This window comes from Gymnoscopelus microlampas (assembly GCF_963454915.1).
Source record: "Gymnoscopelus microlampas genome assembly, chromosome: 24".
In the NCBI taxonomy this organism is placed as follows: Eukaryota; Metazoa; Chordata; class Actinopteri; order Myctophiformes; family Myctophidae; genus Gymnoscopelus; species Gymnoscopelus microlampas.
In genome coordinates, this window is record NC_139961.1 from 23,595,847 (window position 1) to 23,620,348 (window position 24,502).

General features: G+C 44.3%; 1 protein-coding gene across 1 annotated transcript in view; it reads left to right on the plus strand.

Annotated features, from left to right (window-relative positions):
* Positions 1–24,502, plus strand: part of LOC311040606 (receptor tyrosine-protein kinase erbB-4-like) — a gene marked incomplete at its 3' end in the record, with an annotated part of 466,936 nt that overhangs the window by 414,281 nt on the left and 28,153 nt on the right. The window contains exon 21 of the mRNA XM_084050936.1: positions 22,958–23,113. Coding sequence (XP_083907062.1) covers positions 22,958–23,113 — 156 coding nt within the window. The remainder of the gene's footprint in view (positions 1–22,957; positions 23,114–24,502) is intronic.

A 24,502-nucleotide genomic window follows, 5' to 3' on the forward strand; every position in this document is an offset into this window, starting at 1 on the left:
AAATCGATCTACAGTCTCCCAACGCGATGCGACTTGTTGTGAGATTGTAGATCAGCTGTTATCGAATAGCTGAAAAATACATTAGGCCTTAAAAAGGGATAGTTCACCCAAAAACAAATGTTTTTTCTATGGAGTCACCCCATGGAGATTTTTTTTTTGTTGCATTCCTAAGCGGTAGGCAGCGGTTCCGGTAGGAGACACAAAGGAGAGTCTTTGTGTCTCCTACCGGAACCGCTGCCGGTCATCAAATTATTGGCTTAGGAAAGCGAGAAAAACTAAAACATATCCATGAATTCAAGTCTCCATGGGTTGACTAATCCAGTGGTTCTCAAACTTTTTCGTGCCAAGGACCCCCAAATAGACACTTATTAGACCACGGACCCCCATTTGAAAAGATAAGCCAGGGACCCCCATAATAGAAGATTTTTACGGCTCTCTAGTAGCGAGTTCAACCATTTTAATTACAAGGACCCCCAGTTTGACATGCATTAGGCTACGGACCCCCATTTAATGGCATGTATGTCTCTGGGACCCCAATTCATATTGTAAAATCAATGTTAATTTAACTCTGAGAGTGTACAAATGGAACCAAATGGACCCGTTAGGGTCCATTTGGTTCCATTTGTACACTCTCCGAGTTACAGACCTATAAGGGTCCATTTGGTCCCTGTCCATCATTTAGCTGGGGACCCCCTGGAGCCCCCTCAGGTACCCCTGGGGGTCCCCGGACCCCACTTTGAGAACCAATGGACTAATCGATAGATATAAAGTCATTTTGGGGGTGAACTATCCCCTTAAGTGTTTAAACTGTTCCTCATTTAGCTGGGGACCCCCTGGAACCCCCTCGAGGACCCCTGGAGGTCCTTGAGCGAACCCCACTTTGAGAACCACTGGCGTAGACAACAAAAGGAAAAGACGAATCTCGATCTGAGCCCCAAACAGGCAGACACAGCATAGTATCCCAGATAGTGGTATCATATTGTTAAGAAGCGACCGCTATGGCTGGGGAGTTCTCAGATCAATAGCAGCTCAGTTAAAATGCTTTTTTACACAAACCGCCGCTAATGTGTCGACGACGTTCCCAATTGTCACCACGGGCTCACCGGTGATCCCCTAATCAGCACATCCATTTCCCAGGGGTGTTGTTGATAATACTCTCTATCGATATTCTGTATGGAGTGTGTCGGGACGTGCGTTATTACCGCCACACACACCGCACAGTGACTCGCAGCGTGCCCCGTACCGGTCGCCCCCCTCCCCCCGCCGAGCGAAATCCCCCTCCTGTGGGCCGACGTCTTTTCGCGTGACGCAAACACAAAGCAACGCATTACTGCACACGCACAACATGAACACACATACAAACACAAACACACACAAATCCCAAGAGTACTGTACGTCTTTTCCACTGCTGATGCGACCGAAAAACGGAAATGGGGTGACGGCAAAGAGGAGAGTGAAGATTAGCGCTGTTGTCGGGCAGAAACCTCGTATCTCCATGTTACATTTTTTTTACGTTTTTTTTTTTTTTTTTTTTTTAATGCCCCACTTTGTCGTACAAGAGTGTCGCACAAAAGTATCGAAAATAGCTGATCTACAAGCTCACAAGGCGTCTTGTTGCAGCTTCTAGTGAGCATGTAGGTTGGATACATTGGAACACGGGTTCTTATTTTTTTTACCATTTCCTGAAAATGTTCGGTTTTGGACATACGAGATGTCCGCCCGACGATAGGAAGGGTTGGGGTGGGAGTGTTTTGAGAGGGATAAGTCCTCTGGGTTGTAGGTAATTATCTCCAAGGATCAGCAGCGATTCAAGGATGCACGAAGGTGTGGGAATTGCCAGACAGATCTAGCGGATTGGAAAGACGTGATTGCATTGGTCACCTGTCTAGAGCTGACTTAACCCCTTCAATCCGGGAACGCATCTGTGTCATTTTAAGATTTCTTTGGCTATTCAAAAATAGCTGATATACAAGGTCATAGCGCGGCACCGAGTGCCGCGCTATGACCTTGTAGATCTGCTATTTTTGAAAAATCTAGAACATTTGTGCAAATCTTTGAATATATACTGTATATTTTCAAAGAAAACATTTGTAACTCAAATCTTTGCTTCTGGGGATTCTACAAATATCTTCTACATCCTAACAGTTTTCTGAAAAAAAAACAACCCATGTTGCGATATATCAGGGACGCTCAAACTTTTTCATATCAAGGACCACCCAAAAACTATATTTATTTGGCCGCGGACCCCCATCTCAAAATATTTTGTAATAGGGACCCCCCCCAAGAAGCAAAGATTTGAGTCAAAATGTTTAAAAATATGTATATATTCAAATATTTGCGCAAACGTTCAAGATTTTTCTAAAATAGCCAAAGTAAAAAATATGGATAAAGCTCTTACACAGATGCGTTCCCGGGTTTGAATGGGTTAAGTAGTGGCGGGTTTCATTACATTACAGACATGTTCCCAACGCGTTATTGCCGAGAGATGAAGGTTTTGCACATGGAGCGGTGTCATCCGCAATGCAGAACACTGACAAAGTATAGCCTATACCTCCATGGGCAGCAGTGAGTGGAGACACATAAAGCAGGGGTTCTCTCAAACGTTTTCATGTCAAGGACCCCCATATTGATACGTATTTGGCCACGGATCCCCTTTAAAAAAATGATTATCAGAAGATTAACTCAAGTGTGCCGTCGCGATAATCCGTTCTATAGTTATTGGTAGGTTGTTATAGGTTGTTTTCGCCTAAAAAACACAGAAAGCATGCAGAGAAAAGGGCATTTTTCCAAATCCGTTAGAATTGTAGTGAATGTGGACTTTTTCTTGCGATCACGTGAATTTTCTGCTTCACTGGGAGTCAATAGGCTCTATGCACAGCAACCAAATTGGCCGGAAATTGGGCCTCTGCCTTACTTCCTTCACAGGTGTTACCAATGATACTAATGAAGGCTCTGTTCCATTTAGTGTAGCAAATGGACCCTTATGGGTCCATTTGGTTGCATTTGTACACTCAGAGTTACACACCGGCAAGGGGCTATTTGGAACCCCCTCAAGTGTTTCCAGTGAGCCAATATGCACAATGTCAGCATAGACTCTATTTGACCAGAATGGAACAGAGCCTTAATTAGTATCATTGGTAACACCTGTGAAGGAAATAAGAAGAGGCCCAACTTCTTTCCAATATGGCTGCTGTGCAAATAGGCTATTGGTGACTCATAGGTTAGCGAAAGAGCGCCGTCTAGCGTAAACACTGAAAACACCAGTACACGTCAAAACACGTCCTTGGCGGTGTGGACTGTGGATTGACACACGTCAAAACACGTCATCGGCACTGGCAGTCAATGAGTTAAGGGAAGATTTGTGTGTGTCCCCCAAAACAAAATACAAAGCTACTGGAACCAAGCGATCCAGGCTCCTGGTGAATCATGAGCATAAAACATTTGATTTTGCGTCGCAATTCTTTTAATTTTTGTTAAATATATAATATAATATAATATAATTAAATATTCAAATATGTTTGGACACAGAATCAAATGTTTTATGGTCATGATTCACCATGCAGGAGCGTGGATGGCTTGGTTCCAGGCTTAAGATAATTTATATAAATCTTTTCAGGACAACACATTGTTTTGTAGCTTTGTAGCTGTAGTTGAAGCCAGCTCAACTTGCAGATTGTAGCTTTGTAGATTTTTGTAGCAGCTACAGACGTCGGGTGTCGCTTTGTGTCCTCATGTCGCTGCGGCTTCCATTGAAAATAAATGCCTGTAGCTTTGCAGCTGCCACTGTGAACACAGTATGAGTGTTTAAACTGTTCCTCATTTTGCTTGGGACCCCCTGGAACCCCCGCCCCCCCCCTCAAGGGCCTCTGGGGGTCCCCGGACCCCACTTAAACAACCAGCGATGTAGAGTACCTCAGGAAAACTTGAAGAATATCCAAGGCACACTGTTCCGTTGAAAAAGATAAAGAAACTTTATTATTTCATGGCTAGGCAAAAAATATTAACCCATTAAGACCGGGAACGCATCTGTGTAACCACTTTAACCATTATTTTATACTTTGGCTATTTAAAAATAGCAGATATACAAGCTCATAGCGTGGCAAGAGCTTGTACATCTGCTATTTTTGAGAAATCGTGAAAAGTTGGGCAAATCTTTGAATATGTATTTTTTTAAAGCGAACATTTTTAACCCAAATCTTTGCTTCTTGGGTGGGAGGGATGGGGGGGAGGGTTCAACCACTGATATTATAGCAACATAATTTGTTTTTGTTTTAAATTGTTAGGATTTAGAAGATATTAGTAGAATCCCCCAAAAGCAAAGATTTGAGTTACAATTGTTTGCTTAAAAAAATATTATATATATATATATATATATATATATATATATATATATATATATATATATATATATATATATATATATATATATATATATTCAAAGATTTGCACACATTTTCACGAATTAAAATAAATAGCAGATCTACAAGCTCATAGCGCGGCACCCGGTGCCACGCTATGAGCTTGTATATCTGCTATTTTTGAATAGCCAAAGAAATCTATAAAATGACACACAGATGCATTCCCGGTCTTATGGGGTTAAAACAGCTTGCGGCCCAATGTGTCTCCGCTCAAGAGAGCCTTCTTCAGGGAACACAAGTCTTTTCTATTGTGTTGGAGTGTGCCACGCGGATCTTCAACTGGCGTGTGAAAGCGTCCACATAAAATACATTTTATTAGGATTACTCACTGCTCACGACTGCGGATCACTTTGATTTACTGAGGGGGTTTATGGGATTAGTGGAAGACATAATTGTGTGATTAAAGGACGACTTCACCCATTTTCAACCTATCTTCATATAATTGGTCCTCACAGATGCTCATAATAAAATGGTAGACGTTTTTTTTTCTACACGTCCTGTGTCTCAAAGGTGGGCTGAGTACACTACAGCAACCCACCTACCAGTGACATCATCTTTTGGCAGTTTTTTTTTCCAAACGTATTTAAAGAAATAATAATTTCATTTTTTATCAAAGCAAGAACAATCGCTCCTACATGTATAGCATGCTAACATGCTAACTTTCCAGGAATAGAAAGCCTGCAGTTAGCTTAGATTCCCCATCGATGATAGGTCACTGGTAGGCGAGGTTTCTGAACTGTCCACAGCCCTCCTCTGAGACATAGGCCGAGAAACGGTACCATTTTATCATGAGCATTAGTGAAGAACAATTACTACCGCTGTGTATCCGCGGTTTCCACAAAACAAAATAAATGGAACCCTGGCCTGCGCCGGCTCCCCCCCGGATCATATGCCATGGCAGCCGCGGTGTCATCTGTGCCACAGTGCCAATCGCTTTCCCATTTTCCACCCGGTGGGCACGGGGCACACGGGGACACAGACATGCTTAATCTGTTCTGGTTCAATTATAACTCTGAGCCTGGTGATGCGAGACAGACAGACAGACAGACAGACAGGCATGCTCTGTATCTCAGCCCCCACCCCGCTCCTTGAATGTTTAATTCAGTGATTGATTTGTTCATTCCAATACATCCCAAACCTAATTATTCCATTAATAATCCAAAGCTGAATGGATGAGCAAAACTCACTCTGTTTCTGTGGAGGAAGGGGAGGGGTTAGAGGTTGTAATGAGTGACTGACAAGGGGAGAGAGAGTGAGTGAGTGAATGAGAGAGAGAGGAGTCCCAAGTGTATTCCTGTATATGCACCGTACTGTTCTCAGTACACAGACCTACTGTAGATACAAACAGAGCCGGTACTGCACACAGCCATTGACCCTTACCATGTGCACCTAACAGCGAAGCCCGTTTTCCGATTACACGTAATCTCAGCTATTTATTAGCGTTGTTGTGTTCGCTGGCTCCCGGGTTGCCAGATCATGTGCGCATATCCCCCCACGGGTATGGTCTAGTTTTTTTTAATCATCTACATGTGCAACCATTTGCAACATTTCTATCAGTACATCTCTACACTCTCGGAGTTGAATTAACACTGATGATGTTACAGTGTAGATATATAAGGGTCCTTAGATTAGGGTTCCGTGGCTTTACGCATATCAAACTGGGGTCCACACAGCCACACAACTGGGCTGTATATAAGGACCCCCAAATTGATATCTATGTGGCCGCGGACCCCCATCTGAAAATGTTTTGTGCCAGGGAGAGAGTGAAGAGAAGATTTGAGAAGATTTGTGTTCCAAATTATTCAAAAATGCCCAAACATTTTCGATATTTTTCAAATATTTTGAAAAATAGCAGATGTACAAGCTCTCCACGCGACACGAAGTGAGCTTGCAGATCTGCTATTTTTGAATAGCCAACATATGAATGGACAAAGTGGTTGGAATGATTGTGATGCTACATTAACTACTTTAGCTGGGGACCCCCGCCCCCCCCCCCCCCCCCCCAAGGACCCCCGGGGGTTAATATTGCGTCACAGTAATTCTACCACTTTAACCATATGTTATACCACCGAGTGCCACGCTATAAGCTTGTAGATCTGCTATTTTTGAAAAATCCATGACACAAAATATTTTTGAGAGAGGCGGGGGAGGTCCGCAGCCAAAAATGTATCATTTTGGGGGTCCCTGACATGAAAAAGTTTGAGAACCACTGCTATATCAGGCTGAGCTCATTATTCATTATCACACTTTATACGTACCTACAGTGTGATACTGTAATTCATGCTCTATGAACCACACTTCTCTGGCAGTGTAATCTATATACCGTTGCTGTCGGGGCAGAAAACCTCCCATCTCCATATTCTCCATATTCTAATAACAGTTTTTTTTTTGTGAAATTAACGCCCTACTGGATCATACTGCTGTGTCACACAAAAAGCAGCAGATCCACAAGCTTGTAGATCTGCTACTTTTGAATTTGAATCCTGAAAAGTAACAGTTTTGGATGGGGGAGTGATTAGGTGAGTGATTGTGGGTGGAGTTAAGTACCTATTGTCCCTCCCATTGTCACGCCCATTTCTGGGGCCCTGAGGTGAAGAAGAAAACTTTGGGATCTTTGCAGGCCATTTTCTCTGCTTTGGGTGTTTCTGATTCAACACGTTTCAAATGGTCATATCTTCAAATATTTTCCAATTTCAATGAATGATACACCATATGAAAGCTTATATTGTGTACTTTAGACCATTTAGACCTGGAACGCATCTGTGTCACTTTTTTCATTTGAGCTGAAAAGCATTATTTTACACTTTGGCTATTCAAAAATAGCAGATGTACAAGCTTGTAAACTCTTGTAGATCTGCTATTTTTGAAAAATCGTGAAAAAGTGTGCAAATCTTTGAAAATATATTGTTTAAAGCGATTTTTTTTTACTCTATTCTTTACTTCTGGGGGGTCCCTGGAACAAAACATTTTGAGATGTGGGTCCGCGGCCAAATACATATCATTTTGGGGGTTCTTGACATGAAAAAGTTTGAGCACCACTGATATAGAAACATACGTTTTTTCAGAATACTGTTGGGATTTAGAAGACATTTGTACAATCGGCTTCAGGTCTTAATGGGTTAACAATCTGTAAAAAAAAAAAAAAAGTCCCCTTGCGGCCTAAAGCATTGTAACCAGTCACATACGAGGTTTCCACCCAACAGAGACGATACCTCGCTATATCTTTCACAGCTGGCAAAATATGATGATCTCACACTGGCTCAGCTACAGTAGTCTTAGGTGTACAGTGGATAATGTCTTGCTTGTTGGTTTTTAGTGCATCTAGCTTTAATGTGTCTTTGCCTTAAACAATGATTTCTTTTAACCAACGTGTCTTTTCAGCTAGCGTCACCGTCGCACCACGGACTGTAACGCAGTGTAAATTATAGGCTTAAGGGGTCTCATCACAGCGATATGCATAAAGGAGACAGAGAGAAAGAAAGAAAGAGGAGTGGGGAGGAATGTGTAGGGAAATTAAAAATGTCCTTGGGGCAGTGAGAGAGAGAGAGAGAGAGAGAGAGAGAGAGAGAGGGAGGGAGAGAGAGATGTGGGGGGGCACAGAGAGAGAGAGAGAGAGGGGGGGCACAGAGAGAGAGAGGAAATAAAAGAGAAAACTAGAATGGCGTACACACGTGCCGAGGCCCACATGAGACCGGAGCAGCCCGTGAGCGACGGTGTGTGTGTGTGTGTGCACGCCGACGGCACACACACACACACACACACACGCACACGCACGCGCGCGCACGCACACACAGAGTGTCAGTTGGACGAGAAAGAGAGGCGATGGGATTCAAAGCCATGCCATGGGAGCGAGGGAGGGGAGGAAGAAGGAGGAAGAGAGAGGAGGAGGATGAGGAGGAGGAGGGGGGGAGGAGAGGAAGTGAGCAGGACTTAAGGCTTGTCTAATGAGTGTGGGAGAGATGTGTTTGCTCAGCAGCCGGACCCCCGTTTTGCAGAGTGAATGACACTGAGGGGGTCCGCTCTGTGCCAGGTTGGATTGGGAGGAGGGGGGGGGTGGCCGGGTACAAATACAATACAGTGCGCGTGCACACACGTACGTGCATGCACACACACATACACACACACGGAACACATTTGAGAGATATAGAGTATGCATATGGTATATACACAAGTAGATGCACGCACACAGACGCGCACGTGCACACACGCACACACGCACACACACACACACACACACACACACACACACACACACACACACACACACACACACACACACACACACACACACACACACACACACACGTATATATACAGTATATGAGGGCATCCAGCAGGCATGCAGCCAACAAAGACCGAGCGCGTGTACGTGCGGCATGCAAAGCTGGGGCAGCATGTGTACGCACGCATCCGCACACACACACACACACACACACACACACACACACACACACACACACACACACACACACACACACACACACACACACACACACACACACACACACACACACAAATGGAAGGAAGAGATAAGACTCAGAGATCAGCAGCCAAATTTGAAAGTCTCCAGTATTTACTTTCACTTTTCCCTGACTAAGCAGATGAGGGGGTGCTGATTTGGCCAGAACAGAAGTGCGTGTGTGTGTGCGTGCGTGCCGACATGTTTGTTTGTGTGTGTGTTGTCGCTGGTGTCCGCACATGACCTTGTATCCCCCTTTCGTGTGGGGAGGCTCAGGAGGTAGAGCCAGGAAGGTTCCTGGTTCAAATCCCTGACTCCTCCTGGTTGCCTGTGGAAGTGTGCTTCTGATGAGCATGGTTGACCTTCATGGTTGCCTCCAGCGGTGTGTGTACGTATGTGTACTGCATTAGCATAGCGTTGCTGTCGCGTGGAAACCTTGTATTTCCAAAAGTGAACCTGTGCTCCAACGGGCTTAACCCTTTAAGACCTGGTCACTTTTTCATTTGAGCTAAAAAGCATTATTTTACACTTAGGCTATTCAAAAATAGCAGATCTACAAGCTCATAGCGCGGCACCAAGCGCTATGAGCTTGGTGCCGCTATTTTTGAAAAATCTTGAAAATGCATGCAAATCTTTGAATATATATTGTTTAAAGCGAACATTTTTAACTCTATTCTTTGCTTCTGGGGGGTCCTTGGAACAAAACATTTTGAGTTGGGGGTCGGCGGCCAAATACATATCATTTTGGGGGTCCTTGACATGAAAAAGTGTGCCACTTTGAGAACCACTGATATAGATATATATTTGTAGAATCGGCTTCAGGTCTTAATGGGCTAAAGTCACAAGCTCATGTTAAATATTTGTTAAATATTTTGGAAACACTTGACCAAAATCCTTCAAATGTTTATTTGCTTCAGTACATGCCTATATGACCTGTGAATATGTAAAAGAAAAACTAAATTCAATAAACAGAACGTTAAGAAATAAAAAAGATCTACCAGCATATGGCGTGTAGATCGTCTATTTTTGGCTGAGGTGTTTTACCACGTCATAATATGTGGGGGGGAAATGTTCAGGGCTGAACATTTGACAAAAATAGCAGTGACGTTTCGTGAGCTTAGATCGGCTATTTTCGCTAAAGGACCCCTGGGGAACCACGGTTAAATGAAGTATTAGTTTACCAAGTATAGAGTGGTCTAAGTGGTTAAAGTGTTCCCCTCATCTCTGTCAATGTACTGCAGTGCCAGTGTACTGTGTGTTGATATTGTGGGGAATCAAAGTACGTGTTGAAAGCGAGGAGACGCGTCTTGGAGAAGAGAGGGTACCTTGGGACGCGTTAGAGTAGGGAGCGGATAATAGCTTTACTGGTGCATGCGGAATGTGTGTGTGTGTGTGTGTGTGTGTGTGTGTTACAAAGTAAGTGTTTGACATTGTATGTGTGTGTGTGTGTGTGTGTGTGTGTGTGTGTGTGTGTGTGTGTGTGTGTGTGTGTGTGTGTTTCAAAGTAAGTGTGTTTGACAGTGTGTGTAGGCTTTATGAGAAAATAAACGGAGACAAAGAGATGAGACCAAACTGCGTCACAATTACATCAGCCAGTACAGAAGCTACCATGGTTGTCAGCGGATATAGTCTCATTGAAAGGTGGAGAAGAGCTAATGTGTGTTAATAAGTTTCACAACAAGGAAGCTTCGAATCCAGCATTAAACCACAGGTTTTCAATGTCACATCCGGTGACCATTAGGGCTCCAAATATGGACCCTTACAGATCTGTATAACTCTTAAGGGTGTGCAAATGGAACCAAATGGACCCTTACAGGTCTGCAACTCTTGAGTGTTTGCAAATGGAACCAAATGGACCCTTACAGGTCTGTATAACTCTTAAGTGTGTGTAAATGGAACCAAATGGACCCTTACAGGTCTGTAACTCTTTTAGTGTGTGAAAATGGAAACAAATGGACCCTTACAGGTCTGTAACTGTGAGTGCGTGCAAATGGAACCAAATGGACCCTTACAGGTCTGTAACTCTGAGTGCGTGCAAATGGAACCAAATGGACCCGTAAGGGTCCATTTGGTTCCATTTGCACGCACTCAGAGTTAAATTAACACTGATGATTTTACAGTGTAGATCGGGGCTATCAAATGGGGGTCTTTGGCACAATCACACCGGGAGTCGTTGAAATTAAGAAAGGTAAGGGTCCATTTGGACCCCTTGTCGGGACCCCCGGACCCGACGTTCTTAAACAGTGCATCGAGCTGAATTAATGAAGGTAACCTCCACTGAGGTCATTGCTTCATAGCCGTTGTTGAGGAGGATTATTACAAACACCACTGCTTTTAAACGCCGGGGTCCGTGGTCCACGCAGCGTTCCAAAATGGACACACTGGCAGGTCTGTCACGCTGAGCAAGACCTGGGATGTTGGTTGTCTAGGAAGTGAAGAACCGGAAACGGTTGAATTTGACGGAAGTACCGCCCAAGGAAATGACGTTGATGCTTTACAAATCTGTTAACATTCTCCGCGAATGAAACGAGTGTTGTGATTGGTCAAAAAATATCGTTTCCGGGGGAAACGCGTACGACGGAAATCCTACCCACTCAGGACTTCCTAGACACTCGCTGCTTTAGGTCGTGACCAGGCTCTTCTTTTCGCAGATAAGTGAGGCTGGGACCGAGGCTACAGGTCTGTAGCTCTCAGAGTTAAATGAACTCTTGAGGTATTAAATGGGGGGTCCGTGGCCCTCATGCCCATCAAACCGAGGGTCGTTTGAAATTCAAAAGGTCGAATGAATCCCCGGACTCAACAGTGTCATAGGAAATAGCAAACACATTATGGCCATTAGCCATAATCTCCATCACCTGTGTGCGACGCCCGGCAGATCGAAATTAACTTCCCTCACACTCGCGTCCCCTCTCTCTTGCCCTTTCTCATTCTCTCTCTCTCTCTCTCTCTCTCTCTCTCTCTCTCTCTCTCTCTCTCTCTCTGTCTTGCCACTGTTTATTTCACCTGTTGAACTCGTGAGCCGCTGGGCTGTGGAGAGTCCATCAAAGACCCGGCCCCGAGGCCATGGCGAGCGTCCATCAAACCGCGCTAATTGACGCTTTGATAACTTCCTCCTGCCAGCGCGCCCAGATGAGGACGCTCGGCTCATTTGCCGTAAAGGCCATCCTTCTATTGTTGCCGCAAATCATCGAGATGTTCCCGTGAATATGTTCTTTTTTTTTGGGGGGGGGGGGTTTTGACGACCGGCGTTTCTTTTTTTGGCCACCGAATTACGTCCATAGCCGCCATTTTCCTTCGTTGTGATGGAATTGATGTTCACGAAAATGTACAGTTACCCTATCTGCATCTAATCCAGTGCTTCTCAAAGTGGGGTCAAGGGACCTTCAGGGTTGGTTGAGGGCGTTCCAAATGGACAGGTCTGTAACTCTGAGAGCGTACAAACGGAACCAAATGGACCCGTGCGGGTCCATTTGGTTCCGTTTGTACGCTCTCAGAGTTATGGGGGTACTTGAATGTAAAAGTTTGAGAATGATTTGCGTCTAATCCATGGGTCTGAGGAAAAAGGAAGCTTGCGTCCCCTCTCCACAGGGAGGAGACGTCACAAAGAATCAAAGATAGTTTCACATCTATTATCTATAAATGAAGGAATGTGTCTGTCAGCGTTGTCCGTCTCTCAGTCGACTTCACAGATTGTTTGAAACACTTGCTCACATATGGAGAAGTTGGCACGCTATTTATCAGTGGTTCTAAAACATTTTCATATCAAGGACCCCCAAATTGATATGTATGTGGCCCACGGACCCTCTGCGCACCCTCGGCGGACATCTGTTGATTTGTTGCACATGACATGCGCAGAAGAGGGACACTCGTGGGTTAAAATGAATACACAATGCAGCTAACTTTTTTCAATGTATAAAACATTATTTTAACAAATCTGTATGGCAGAAGTACGTTAACCCATTGATACCTGGAATGCATCTGTGTCACTTTAGATGTCTTTGGCTATTCAAAAATAGCAGATATACAAGCTCATAGCGCGGCACCGAGTGCCGCGCTATGAGCTTGTAGATCTGCTATTTTTGAAAAATCGTGAAAAATATTTTAAAATATTTTTTTTCTGAAAAATTGTTAGGATTTAGATTTTTTTAGACGCGGCCTCAGGTCTTAAAGGGTTAATGCAATATAACTAGTACATCTGCGGTAGTTGGAGGTGGTCTCTCCTTTCTTCCCGCTGAGAAGATTTGACTGTAATGCAGGACTTCTTAAGGCCGTCCTCCGCCTTACAGCCCACACAGGGGCGTGCGTCGCTGTGTGACTGACTGAATGTTACCATGTTATTTCCTGATTACCCAGAAGGGGGGGGTGTCGCACGGACTTGTATCTGCTTTTATGAAATTACTGCTTAAGAGCTTAAACGGGATTATCTGGCAGCGGACGCAGCAGCACGCCTCATCCTTGCTTGGGTGGTGGGGCTTCCACCACTCATGGGGGGGGGCTCCATGAGTGGTGGAAGAAGTACTCAGATATTAAAAGTGGCAATACCACAATATAAAACATACTCTGTTATAAGTAAAAGGCCTGTATTCAAAATTGTACTTGTGTAAAAGTGCAAAAGTAATGGCATCAAAACATACTTAAAGGACAACTTTGGTTTTTTACAACCAATGTTTATGTTTTAGATTGTAATTAAAGTAAATAAAAGATGAGTGTTAAAAAAAATAAATGTACTGCTTTCTATAGTTTTAGCAATTTTCACAATCTTTTTTACAGTGTTTTCACAGTGGGCGGGGGCATTCTGTCCGGTGGCTAAATATGCATTTTTTTAACACATTAACCCGGCGTTTTCTTTATTATTATTTACAGTAGCTCTTCTAGCCCCCAATAACTCACATCTGGCCATCTCAGACAGCCGGACCTTTTTTATTGTGTAAAAAAGGCATATTTAGCCACCGGACAGAATGCCCCCGCCCACTGTAAAAAATATCGCAAAAAATGCTAAAACTATAGAAAGCAGTAAATGAAAAAAAAATTACACTCATCATTTATTTACTTTAATTACAAGCTAAAATATAAACCTTGGTTGTAAAAAAACAAAGTTGTCCTTTAAGTACCATACTGCTGACATACATACTTACATAAGTACCAAAATAAATCATCAAAATATCAATCTATTTTTGAATAGCCAAATTATACAATAGGGTTTAAGTGGTTAATGCATGTTTTGCATTAATCTTAATCTGTAAAATAAGTAGAAGTATAACATATTGAAACATGGAAATAATCAAGTAAAGTAAAAGTACCTAAATGTGCTTGGGTCCCTTTCCACCATCAGTATTCCAGCCAGGTGTACGTACAGGGGTTACAGTACAGCTGCTTAGTGCCCTGTCCTGCTCTGTCTGGCTCAACTGTCTACTACTGCGTGTCATCATAGGAGAGGAGTGGATCAGGAGCCACACTCAGTTGAACTTAACTCCCTCTGTCTCGCTGTGTGTGTGTGTGTGTGTGTGTGTGTGTGTGTGTGTGTGTGTGTGTGTGTGTGTGTGTGTGTGTGTGTGTGTGTGTGTGTGTGTGTGTGTGTGTGTGTGTGTGTGTGTGTGTGTGTGTGTGTGTGTGTGTGCGTGCATTACTTGTGAGGGCCAAATGTCCCCTCAAGTATAGTAGAATTTGAGAGATGAACATCGGACACTTTTCCTGGTCCTCACCATTAACTCTTTGACTGCCAGCGTATTTTCATAATGTACTCACCCAGTGCCAGCGATTTTCGTGTCTTTTAACCTTTTCAGCCGGTCACAGAATTGTTATATCGATTAAAATCCATTGTCTGGCTGTGTTTATAACAATGTAAATAATGGTTTTGCCCTGTTTTGGCCTAAAAAATTCAAGATAAAACCGAGAACCGGAAACGGAACCCGCTAATTCTGCATCCGGTTGAGTGGGAAGTGAGTGCAAAGGGAACCCGAGGACGGACATTACAGAGAACAGCGCAATCGCCGATGAGACAATGAAAAAGCTATCAGCGTGTCTAGCGCGTCGACGGCCAAGTGGACAAAGTACCAATTGACTCGAAAACGCGTCGACGGCAGTCAAAGTGTTAAGAGAAATGGTTGTTTTATGGTTTAAAAAATAATCATAATTGGGGAGTTAGGAGTTAGGAAAAGATTCATGTTGTGGTAAGGACTAGGCGTTTAGGTTTACGAGTTAGGGGTCAGGGTTATACCTGGGTTATGGTTAGTTGTGTGCCGGTCTCGAGCATCAAAAATAAAAGAATCCAGAAGAAGCAGGCTTTTTGACAGCGTGCATACAAAGTCATCCATAAAAACATCCATGTTTTCAGGAAATATATTTTCCAAACGTATTACTAATCTGGGACAGAGACCGCTCTCTGCAGAAATAAGGTGAAACATTATTTGGTCTCCCAGTTATCTGGCTGGTATTGTCTAAAAAATACCAAACAATATTGCCCTAAAAAAAACAACTGATTTAATTGGTTTCTACCCGACTGCAAAGAAACACAAGTTTTGAATTAACTTAAAAACAAATTACATTAGAACTGGAATTCAACTTTTTGACGTATTATCGTCGGCTGCAAGTTTAAAATAGGTTAAAATAGATTAACCTGGAAAAAAAAAAGTTTAAAGAGGAGCAATTAAAAACAACATCGTTGAGGTTTTATTTTTCTTTCATTATTATTAGGAGGCAGCAGGAACCCATTGTTACCGGGGGACCATTGTGAGCGCGGCCAGACTCTTTGGGGGTACAAAGCTCTGTGGCTGTGTTGTCTGCTTACTGTGTGGAAGTATATTTGGAATGTCCAAACTGGGTTAAGCACCTCCGTTCCACAAAGGAACAGAGCGATTCACATGGGAGGGGGGAGGGCTGGTAAAAAAAAACACACATACACAAAAAAAACAAGGGAAAGGCAGCTTGGTTCATCATAGGAACTACGCGCCTGTGAGCAGGTAGGGCGCCTGTTTCCACAGGGGGAGATAAGAGCGTCGCACCACCGGGTCCCTGCCCAGCTCCCTTATAACACACACACACACACACACACACACACACACACACACACACACACACACACACTGGCGCGCGCGCGCCACCCACCCAGTGAATTGCTTGGGAGCAGACAACAATGCGTTTGCTGCATGGGGACTGTGGGCATGCCAAGCGCTGGGCCCTCTCTGATAAGGGCCATACACAATGGACCCAATCAGGTGGCACAAGGGGGCAGTGTCACAGTGCCTTCCTCGGTGTGTGTGTGTGTGTGTGTGTGTGTGCGCGCGCGCGTTTTTGTGTGTGTTTGTGGGGTCTAGGTGTGCGGTGCTGCTGGACAGGGGAGCCAGCTTCTACACAGTAAAATCCCTTACGGGACCATATTTACACTTTCAGAGCTAAATAAAAAATCTGCAATCCATACATTTCATGTAGTCGCTGCATGTCAGGCAGAAATTTTGTATTTCCAAATTTAAACTTTTAACCTTATTTTTTTCCCACCCCGGAAATTCATGCCCTACTTCGCCGTACAAGAGTGTGTGAAAATAGCCAAGCTACAATACCAGCTCACACGCACACGTCACGTTGTGAGCTGCATCTAGAGCGCCAATTTTAGCAATTTCTGAAACATATTTTAAATTAGGAATTGAATAAGCTTAAGTTGGTTTCATACATACTATATCCAATGGAAGTAAAACATAATAACTACATTGGATCAATTGGAACATTACAGCGAAATGAGTTAACATAGCGTCACAATCATTTTAACCACTTAGCTTTGGCTATTCAAAAATAGCAGATATACAAGCTCATAGCGCGGCACCGGGTGCCGCGCTATGAGCTTGTAGATCTGCTATTTTTTTTGAAAGATCTTGAAAATGTGTGCAAATCTTTGAATACATATATTTTGTAAAGCGAACATTTTTAACTCAAATCTTTGCTTCTGGGGGGTCCCTGACACAACATTTTCAGATGGGGGTCCGCGGCCACATGTATATCAATTTTAGGGGTCCTTGGCATGAAAAAGGTTGAAAACCACTGCCGTAGTGCAAAAGCACAGTAAATATTACGCTGAACGGTAGCAGTCGTGAGCCCAGTCCCACCGTCATTACACGGGATAGTGAATGACATTACAGGAGCGCTAGGACAAGAAAATGAGCTCCGAGCTCCATCATCCTATTTGGGTGCTTGATGAACGTGCCAGGCAAATGTGGCACAAAGTGACACCGCGCGCCTGCAGCGCGGCAGAGACACAGCGGTCGGGTTGCGGGGCCCATTTACTCTGCATTCACCCATTTGGGGAAACACAGCGCAGGAAATAAGCACGCTTATCCATCACACTGAGTGTGCGGTGTGAACGCAGTGTGGGTTTTCACACACAGAGAGAGAGAGAGAGGGGGAGACAGACGGACATACCAAGCAGTGGTGGAAAAAGTACTCACATTTTTTACTTAAGTAAAAGTATCCATACCGCACTGTAGACATACTCTGTTACAAGTAAAAGTCCAGAATTCAAAATGTAAAAGTACAAGTGTTGGTATCTACAAGGTCACAACGCGTCGTGACGCAATGCATTGTGAGCTTGTAGATCTCTTATAATTATTTTAACAACACAAACCTTCTATCACAACAGGTCAGAGATTTTGTGTAGAGGGAAAAAAAGAGGGAACCCTGGGGTATATTGTGGCTGCCAAACAGAAACCTTATTTATACATGTTTTTTTTCGTAAAATGAATGCCCTACTGTGTCCAACAAATGTTGTGAGCAAAACACGACGTGTTGTGAGCTTATAGACTAGTGGCTATCTTCACTATTTGTGAAACATTGTGAAAGTGAAACTGAAAGCGGTTAAGCCTGTCTGTGGGTTTTTATAAATATTGAATGAATGAAAAGTATTAACAAGGGCTTCTGACTAAATAATAAGTAGATTGGATCCATTGGAACACAGGTTCTTTTTGTCATGTACTGTAAAGTAATGGTTGTTGACGTCCATGATTCCCAAACCCACTGCGACGCTATGAAGGTGGTTACGTGAATATGACGGCCTCAGTTTAAAGTTACCAGTTAATCTCTGGGGGGGTTACATGCGGCCACAGTGCCACAATATCCCGAATTACATCTTCATGGCGTTTCGTGTGGTTATAGCACTGCAGTACTTCAAGAAAACGTTCACGAAACACGGCTAAGCGGGACACTCCCGTGCTGGGAATCAAAAAACGCTGCCGCCGCGCTCATTCCACATGGGACCCCTGGTGTTTATAGCCCCTCGAGGAGGCTGAAAATTAATTGGCTACTCGAGCCATCGCGCATTCCCTCTCTCAGCATGCGACGGCCGCCCCTCATTGCCCCATCACTTTAAATCCAAGTGTATTAATGGACTCCATGGCCCATCGATTGCTAATTCGTCTCAACGTCGACATCGGGGATAAATATTGCGCAGTGCCGTCCTCTTTTCTCTGGCTTATTGTAATCAGCATGGCTATTGATCTGCTGCCTAGAGCCGCCCAGAAGTAATCTATTTTAAATACACTTTCGTCGGCGGAGGGGAGGGGGAGGGAGTGGCGCCCAGACCCCCCCCCCCCCCCCCTCTTGTCCGGGCCTATTGTCGTTGTATTGACAGGATTCCTGGGCGTACGAGGAGAGAGCCAAGAAGAGACGGCAGAACAGGGACTACTTAGTATGAGTTTGGTGGAACGATGGAACAAGGAGGGAGGGAGGGGAGGTGATGAAGGGAAGAGGCCCGCCTCTGTTCTTCCCCAAGTGTTTGCTTAAGCCCCGATTTTGTACTTAATCGTTCGCCGGTGTCGCGCGCGCCAAAGATAGCCGATCTACAAGTCCTCCCACAAGGCGCGTTGTGGATGCCACGCATTGGGAGCTTGTAGATCGGCTATTGCGACGAGAGAAGAGAACGAGAGAGAGAGAGAGAGAGAGAGAGAGCAGGAGAAAGAGAGGGAGAGAGAGACAGACGGAGACAGCGCAAGTGATAGACAGGTGGAAAGATTACAAGAGAGAGTTGCCATGCATGCGTTGTGCCCTTTGCGATATGTCTTCGGTTACGTGTGTAGATGGCCTCCGAGTCACTCTGTGTGTGTGTGTGTGTATGGGGGGGGGGGGGGGGGGGGGCAGGGGGGAGGGAGCGGGGGTGGGGGGAAGGGGGTATGATGGATGAGGCCTCAGCCCATGCAGAAGCCCAGACGTCTACACTATCGATTTATCCTCACATTGGTCTGGGGGGGGCGCAGCAGCGAGGCGGGAGCATCGGCTACGCCGCGCCACGCATTTCAACACAATGTGCCTCTCTCAGCCCTTTGAGGTGTGCTCCGGCCCCCATATGCACACACACACACACACATATTTTTCCAAAAGCTTTCTCGCTTTGCTGCCTAAGTATTTCAAAGCAGGCGATGATTCTCCGGGCCGGGCGGCGTGGCGAAGGAGAAGGAGGCCCCTGGCCTCGTTGGGATTCTTCATCGCCTCCTGAGCACAATGACTCCCCCTCTTCTTCTTCTTCTTCTCCCTCTTCTTCTTCTTCTTCGTTCTTCTTTTTCTGGCGAGGTGGTTTTATTGATCCCGTTGTAAAGTGGCATCCACTTGTTTAACATCCATTCTAATACAATTCAATTGGTCCAGGCATTGCCTGGCTGCCTGCCGATCTCCCTGTCTGTATTTCTGACTGGTTGGTTGGTTGGTTGACTGGGTGGCTATTTGGCTGGTTGACCAGCTGGCTGGCTTTGGAGGAAGAGAATGGAAGGTGAATGTTTGTAATTCTCAACCTTTCTAATTAAAAGGACCCCCAGTTTGATGTGCATTATTAGACCAACTAACCCCCATTTGATGCAAATGGTATCTCTGGGATCCCAATCTATGCTGTGAAATCTGACACTTTTGATTCAACTCTGAGTCTTTACAGTACATGGAACCAAATTGTCCATTTGGTTCCATTTGTGTCATGGGAGGCGTGTCATGGGGTGGGGTGCTCCTGACATCAAACCACTTGATTGGGAGACATGTCAAATTGGGGACAAAACTGACAGGATTTTTTGACATTTCATATGGGTTAAACTTATAGGCTTGTGTCTGTTAGGGTTAAGGTTAGAGTACGGGTCAAGTTTAGCTGTGAAGTAGTTATAGGCTAGGTTAGGCAGTGGTTCGCAGACCACCAAATTCATACGCGTTTGCCCACAGACCCCCATCTGAAAAAGATTTGGTGCCAGAGATTTGTGTTCCAAATAACGCTCGTACTGTATACCTCAAGCTTGTAAATCAACTATTTTTTAATAGCCTAAATATACATGGTTAAAGTGATGAAACTGATTTTGAGAATATAATAACCACTCAAACCCCAGCGTCCGTGTTGTCGATTGACGAAGGAGTGTGTGTGTGTGTGTGTGTGTGTGTGTGTGTGTGCGTCTGCACACACGGACATGTTTACACGTTTGCCTCCCTGCCGGAGGGCTAATGTTCATCTGCACCATCCTGTGTGTCCATCATGTCACTGCGCTTAGCACGGGTGTGAATGGCTTTCGCGGGAACATTAGTCCAGTCCATTGAGCAAACACATTAAAGTTGAACAACAGCCACTTCTCCTTAAGCTTGATTCGTACTTGGGCGCACGGCGCCCAAGTACGAATTTTCTACTATTTTCTTTGTGTGATGGAGCCTAAATTAGGCTTTACTCTCTCTCTCTCTCTCTCTCACTCTCTCTCTCTCTCCAATCAAGGCTTTGTTGTTCATCCTGTGGCTCTTTGCCCGCTGGGCGTTCATAAACAACATCAAATTGGAAGTACATCAATATTTTTTTATTTTTTCCCCCTGCCCAGCCGTCTTGAAAATGTCCCCACTTGCAAGGCCCAAATGGTTGTCATGTCAAGAACATAAGCTCACTATTGTCCCGGCAGATTTGCTCTTCTTTTGTAAACACGGCACGAGCACTCTTGATGCCAAGAGTGCACACACACACACACTTAGGCACACGCACGCACGCATGCACACACACACACACACACACACACACAATATTCTACCAGTACTCATCAGACTAACAATAAAATTTGATTTGCTCCATTTAATTTGAATCATACAGTCATGAAAAGAGAATCTAAAAACTCCTAACAAAAATACTTGACGTGTGAGCTCTCATTTGGGGCTCGATTTGACGTTCATATTTAATTCACATAATATATCGGTACACTTGAACCAACCATCCTCTGAAACTGCTATAGAAACAGGTTTTTTTCAGAAAACTGTTAGGATTTAGAAAGCATTTTGTTGTTGTCGGGCAGAAACATCTTTTCTCCATATTCTAACTTTTTGTGTTTTTTCGCCCTACTGGATCATACTACAGCGCCACACAAAAGTATCAATAGTAGCAGATCTACAAGCGGCACGTTTTGAACTTGTAGATCTGCAACTTTTGCTGTTTTTGAATTTGAATCTTGAAAAGTTTTGGACATATGAGGTTGACCTGACGATTTGTAGAATCGGCCTCAGGTCTAAATGGTTTAAATTATGATCAGCTGCTCTCCTTGTTTTAACCCATTAAGACCTGACGTTCCGATTCTACAAAATGTCTTCCAAATCCCTACAGTTTTCTGAAAAACGTATGTTTCTATATCAGTGGTGCTCAATCTTTTTCATGTCAAGGACCCCCAAAATTATTATTAATTAAATGTATTTGGCCACGGACCCCCATCTCAAAATATTTTGTTCCAGGAACCCCCAGAAGCAAAGATTTGAGTTACAAATGTTTGCTTTAAAAATATCTATTCAAAGATTTGCACACATTTTCAAGATTTTTCAAAAATAGCAGATCTACAAGCTCATAGCGCGGCACTCGGTGCCGCGCTATGAGCTTGTATATCTGCTATTTTTGAATAGAAAGCAAATGTAATTAAAGATGTTCTGTCTTTTTTTTTACATTTTTATATGTAATAAAAAATATTCCAAATAATCCAAAATCTGCTGTGTGACACCTTCCTGAAAGTCATGATCCCCGGACCCGAAGAAGAATCGTGAGACTTTTGGTTTTGAAACTAGGATAGAATAGGTTTAATACGATTCTGTAGTTAATTTCTTTTTATTTGGACTTGATATGACGGAGTAAGCGAGGGACCGATGCTGTAACTTTAGTGCGTTGGTCGTAAAGGCTATAAACGATCAGCTGACGTGATTTAACAACAGTGGTGAGTGCAGTGGTGAGTCTCCCCTGTGAAATACTAGAGGACAGGAGGAAATAACCCGACTTGATATTTATGCATCAATACAGGTCCTGTGTCCTCTGTGTACTCTCTCTCTCTCTCTCTCTCTCTCTCTCTCTCTCTCTCTCTCACACACACACACTCTCCCTTCCTCTTTAACTCTTTCTCTCATTCTATTTCTCTCAACTCTTTCTCACACACACACACACACTATCGTGATCAGTCTCTCTCTGTTTCTCTCACTCTCTCCCGCTCTCTCCCACTCTCACTCACTCTTTCAGTGTGTGTGTGTGTGTGTGTGTGTGTGTGTGTGTGTGTGTGTGTGTGTGTGTGTGTGTGTGTGTGTGTGTGTGTGTGTGTGTGTGTGTGTGTCTTTCTCTCCCTCTCTCTCTTTCACTTTCTTTCTCTCTCACTATAGCTCTCTTTGTCTCTGTCTCTGTCTCTCTCCACTCTTCCTAACATGAGAGGGAACCATGGCCCAGAGGAGTGATAAACGGTGAACGATTGCATACTTAATGTGTGTGTGTGTGTGTGTGTGTGTGTGTGTGTGTGTGTGTGTGTGTGTGTGTGTGTGTGTGTGTGTGTGTGTGTGTGTGTGTGTGTGTGTGTGTGTGTGTGTGTGTGTGAGAGAGAGCGACAACGCTTACTTGACGATGCCAATGACATTTGCCTTGATAGTTTTGTAGCTCCGCCTTTCGAAAAAGCCCTTTGAAAAACCGTACCGATGACAAAGACGAAATGTTAACAAATGACTTCCTCTCCCCTCCTCTCCTCCCCTCTCTCCCCATCCTCCTCCTCATTCTCCCCATCTTCTCCCACACCCCCTCTCTTCTCCTCCCTTTCCCACCCCCCCATGTTCCACCTCCTCCTCCTCCTCCTCCTCCTCTCAGGGGATGATGTACCTGGAGGAGCGCAGGCTGGTGCACAGGGACCTGGCCGCCCGCAACGTCCTGGTCAAGTCCCCCAACCACATCAAGATCACAGACTTCGGCCTGGCGCGCCTCCTGGACGCCGACGAGAAGGAGTACAACGCGGACGGGGGCAAGGTGGGTGTAAGTAGGGGTGCAGCAGCTCATCCAGCTAATCCATTTAATCCATTACTGTACATACAGAAAAGAAGCATATTTTGATGAAATAATCGATTAATAATCGATCCCTATCATGGGAAAATCTATGAAAATAGCAGATTTACAAGCTCACACACGTTGTGAGCTTGTAGATCACAAAGTCCCCGACACTGACCTATGACTCGGACATATTGGTCGGATAGGCGGTGCGATGTAGGTGTGTAGCAGCCCGAACATCTAGATGTGAGGTCCGCGTAGCGGCCCGAACCTCTAGTATATACTGTATATATATTATTAAACCAAGCTTCTCCATTATTTGGTTAATCGAAAAAGTAATCGATAGAACAATCGCTAAGAAAATAATAGATGGTTGCAGCTCCAAAGTGTTAGTATGCAGAGTGTCCTGTTCCAGCTACCCATTGATCCACTGATTTCACCTGTGTGTGTGTGTGTGTGTGTGTGTGTGTGTGTGTGTGTGTGTGTGTGTGTGTGTGTGTGTGTGTGTGTGTGTGTGTGTGTGTGTGTGTGTGTGTGTGTGTGTGTGTGTGTGTGTGTGTGTGTGTGTGTGTGTGTGTGTGCGTGCACTGTCTCTGTACCCAGTCGCTGTTGCTTACGTATTCCAGCAGTTTTGCTGCAAATGAGTGTGTCCTCCAGACGTATTTGTTAATTGTCCTGAGTCAGTTTAACTTAGTTTGGGGGCGTGCAGTTTTTTGGAAGTCGTATGGTTCATGGCTGGGGCCAGGGAAGTCATTGATCCCATGACTACAGAGATAATATATACCGAGTTTTGACAAAATCTTGAAGAAAACGCAAAATGGTGGAAAATCTTTCCAGGCGGAAATAGGTGGACTTATATGGGGCCAAGACCCATACTGTATAGTTCAAGGCTAAATCGTGAAGCGGCCTGTTTTAGCGCCACCATGAGGCCAGGGCAGAGGTTCTTCCTTGGCCTACTGGGAGTGAGCGTGCAAAGTTTCACTGCGATTGGACCAGCGATGCAGGAGATGAAAATGTCTAATGTAATTACTACTTAGTATTTCCACACCAACCTTGAAGGTCCTTTTCTAGCAATGCAATTTAACTGCAAGTGTAGGCCTACATTGCACAGGAATACAGTTATATACTGTACTGTACTGTACATACTGTACTGTAGGTTACATTAAATGTTGCACAATAGCGATAATATTTCCCCCATTAAGACCTGGAACGCATCAACATGTCACTTTTTGATTTGAGCTAAAAAGCATTATTTTACAGTTTGGCTATTCAAAAATAGCAGATCTACAAGCTCATAGCGCGGCACTGGGTGCCGTGCTACGAGCTTGTAGATCTGCTAATTTTTTTTTATCGTGAAAATGTGTGCACATT